This window comes from Olea europaea, unplaced genomic scaffold (assembly GCF_002742605.1).
Source record: "Olea europaea var. sylvestris unplaced genomic scaffold, O_europaea_v1 scaffold1165, whole genome shotgun sequence".
In the NCBI taxonomy this organism is placed as follows: domain Eukaryota; kingdom Viridiplantae; phylum Streptophyta; class Magnoliopsida; order Lamiales; family Oleaceae; genus Olea; species Olea europaea.
The window spans coordinates 83,345-84,532 of NW_019229053.1; the positions used below are offsets into that span (position 1 = coordinate 83,345).

Consider the following 1,188-nt stretch of genomic DNA (forward strand, 5'->3'; position numbering starts at 1 on the left):
AAACGGCCATACTATATGTATAATCGGGGTTGATAACCACACATTTGGAGAGGGGCCCACAAATAAAAAAATCGGGGACCCCTCTCTTGTGAGAATGTTGTCAGGTTGTACAATTAGCAAATTTTGAGAATAAACTCCACCGTAGGAAATGAAATGCAGAACTAATCTCAGTTGATTGGTTTCAGAGGGATTTTTTTTTCTTCTATGTTTTACAAGTCAAAGTCTTAAAATATTCAAAATGACAATTTGCCTATAAAACCCTATATTTGTCCCCCATGGATTCCATCATTGAAATACACTCATTCTTGAAATAAAAGAAGAGGGAAAGAAACAAAAATGGGAAATCTTGGTGTATTTTTCAAGATTTTCTCATTGATCGTAGCCATGTCAAGTCTCCATGCCATGTCCCAATTGTCCAAACAAGAAAAAACATGGTTCCAGAAATATTACCTAGGTAAGAAAGAGGTAACCAAGCTGCATTTTTATGTTCAGGACAAACTGTCTGGTCCTAATAAAACTGTCTATGAAGTGTCTCGATCAAACATTACTTCGATTTCACCAACATCATTCGGTCAGGTACGAGTTTTAGATGACTTGTTGACGGCCGGTCCTGACCGAAATTCAACGGAACTGGGTAGAGCTCAAGGGCTCATTACTTTTGCTGACCTGAAACAATCGGCCTTGGCAATGAACTTGAATTTTGTATTCACATCCGGAAAATATAATGGTAGTACCCTTTGCATATTAGGGAGAAATCCGATATTGGAAAGGGATCGTGAGCTGCCGATTGTCGGAGGCACGGGTATTTTTCGAATGGCACGAGGATATTCCATTTCAAATACTTATTCGTATGATCCCATTGAAGATTACGGTGTTATAGAATACACTGTTTATGTTACTTATGTTAAGGGATGATGGTATGTATTTGTTGAAATTTCGAAAGTGTTCATGATTGTTGGCATGTAATAAATGTGTGAGTTAAAAGTATAGTCTCACAAAAGAGATGATTTTATGTATTTCTAAACAGTTATATGAATTATTAAAAAACATTGGTTTGTATGAATTTATGGATTGAATGTATAAAACTTATGAATCTACCTATTGATGCCCTATTTCCAATTTTTGACGTATGTAATTTGAAGTAATTTATGTATTCATGACAATTGATAATCCGTTTTATCTATCTTT

General features: G+C 35.4%; 1 protein-coding gene across 1 annotated transcript; it reads left to right on the forward strand.

Annotated features, from left to right (window-relative positions):
• Window positions 1-336: 336 nt before the first annotated feature.
• On the forward strand, window positions 337-915 carry LOC111373786 (dirigent protein 21-like). The gene has a single exon (XM_022996347.1). It carries the CDS (start codon window positions 337-339, stop codon window positions 913-915), a length of 579 nt encoding a protein of 192 aa, XP_022852115.1.
• The last annotated feature ends 273 nt before the right edge of the window (window positions 916-1,188 follow it).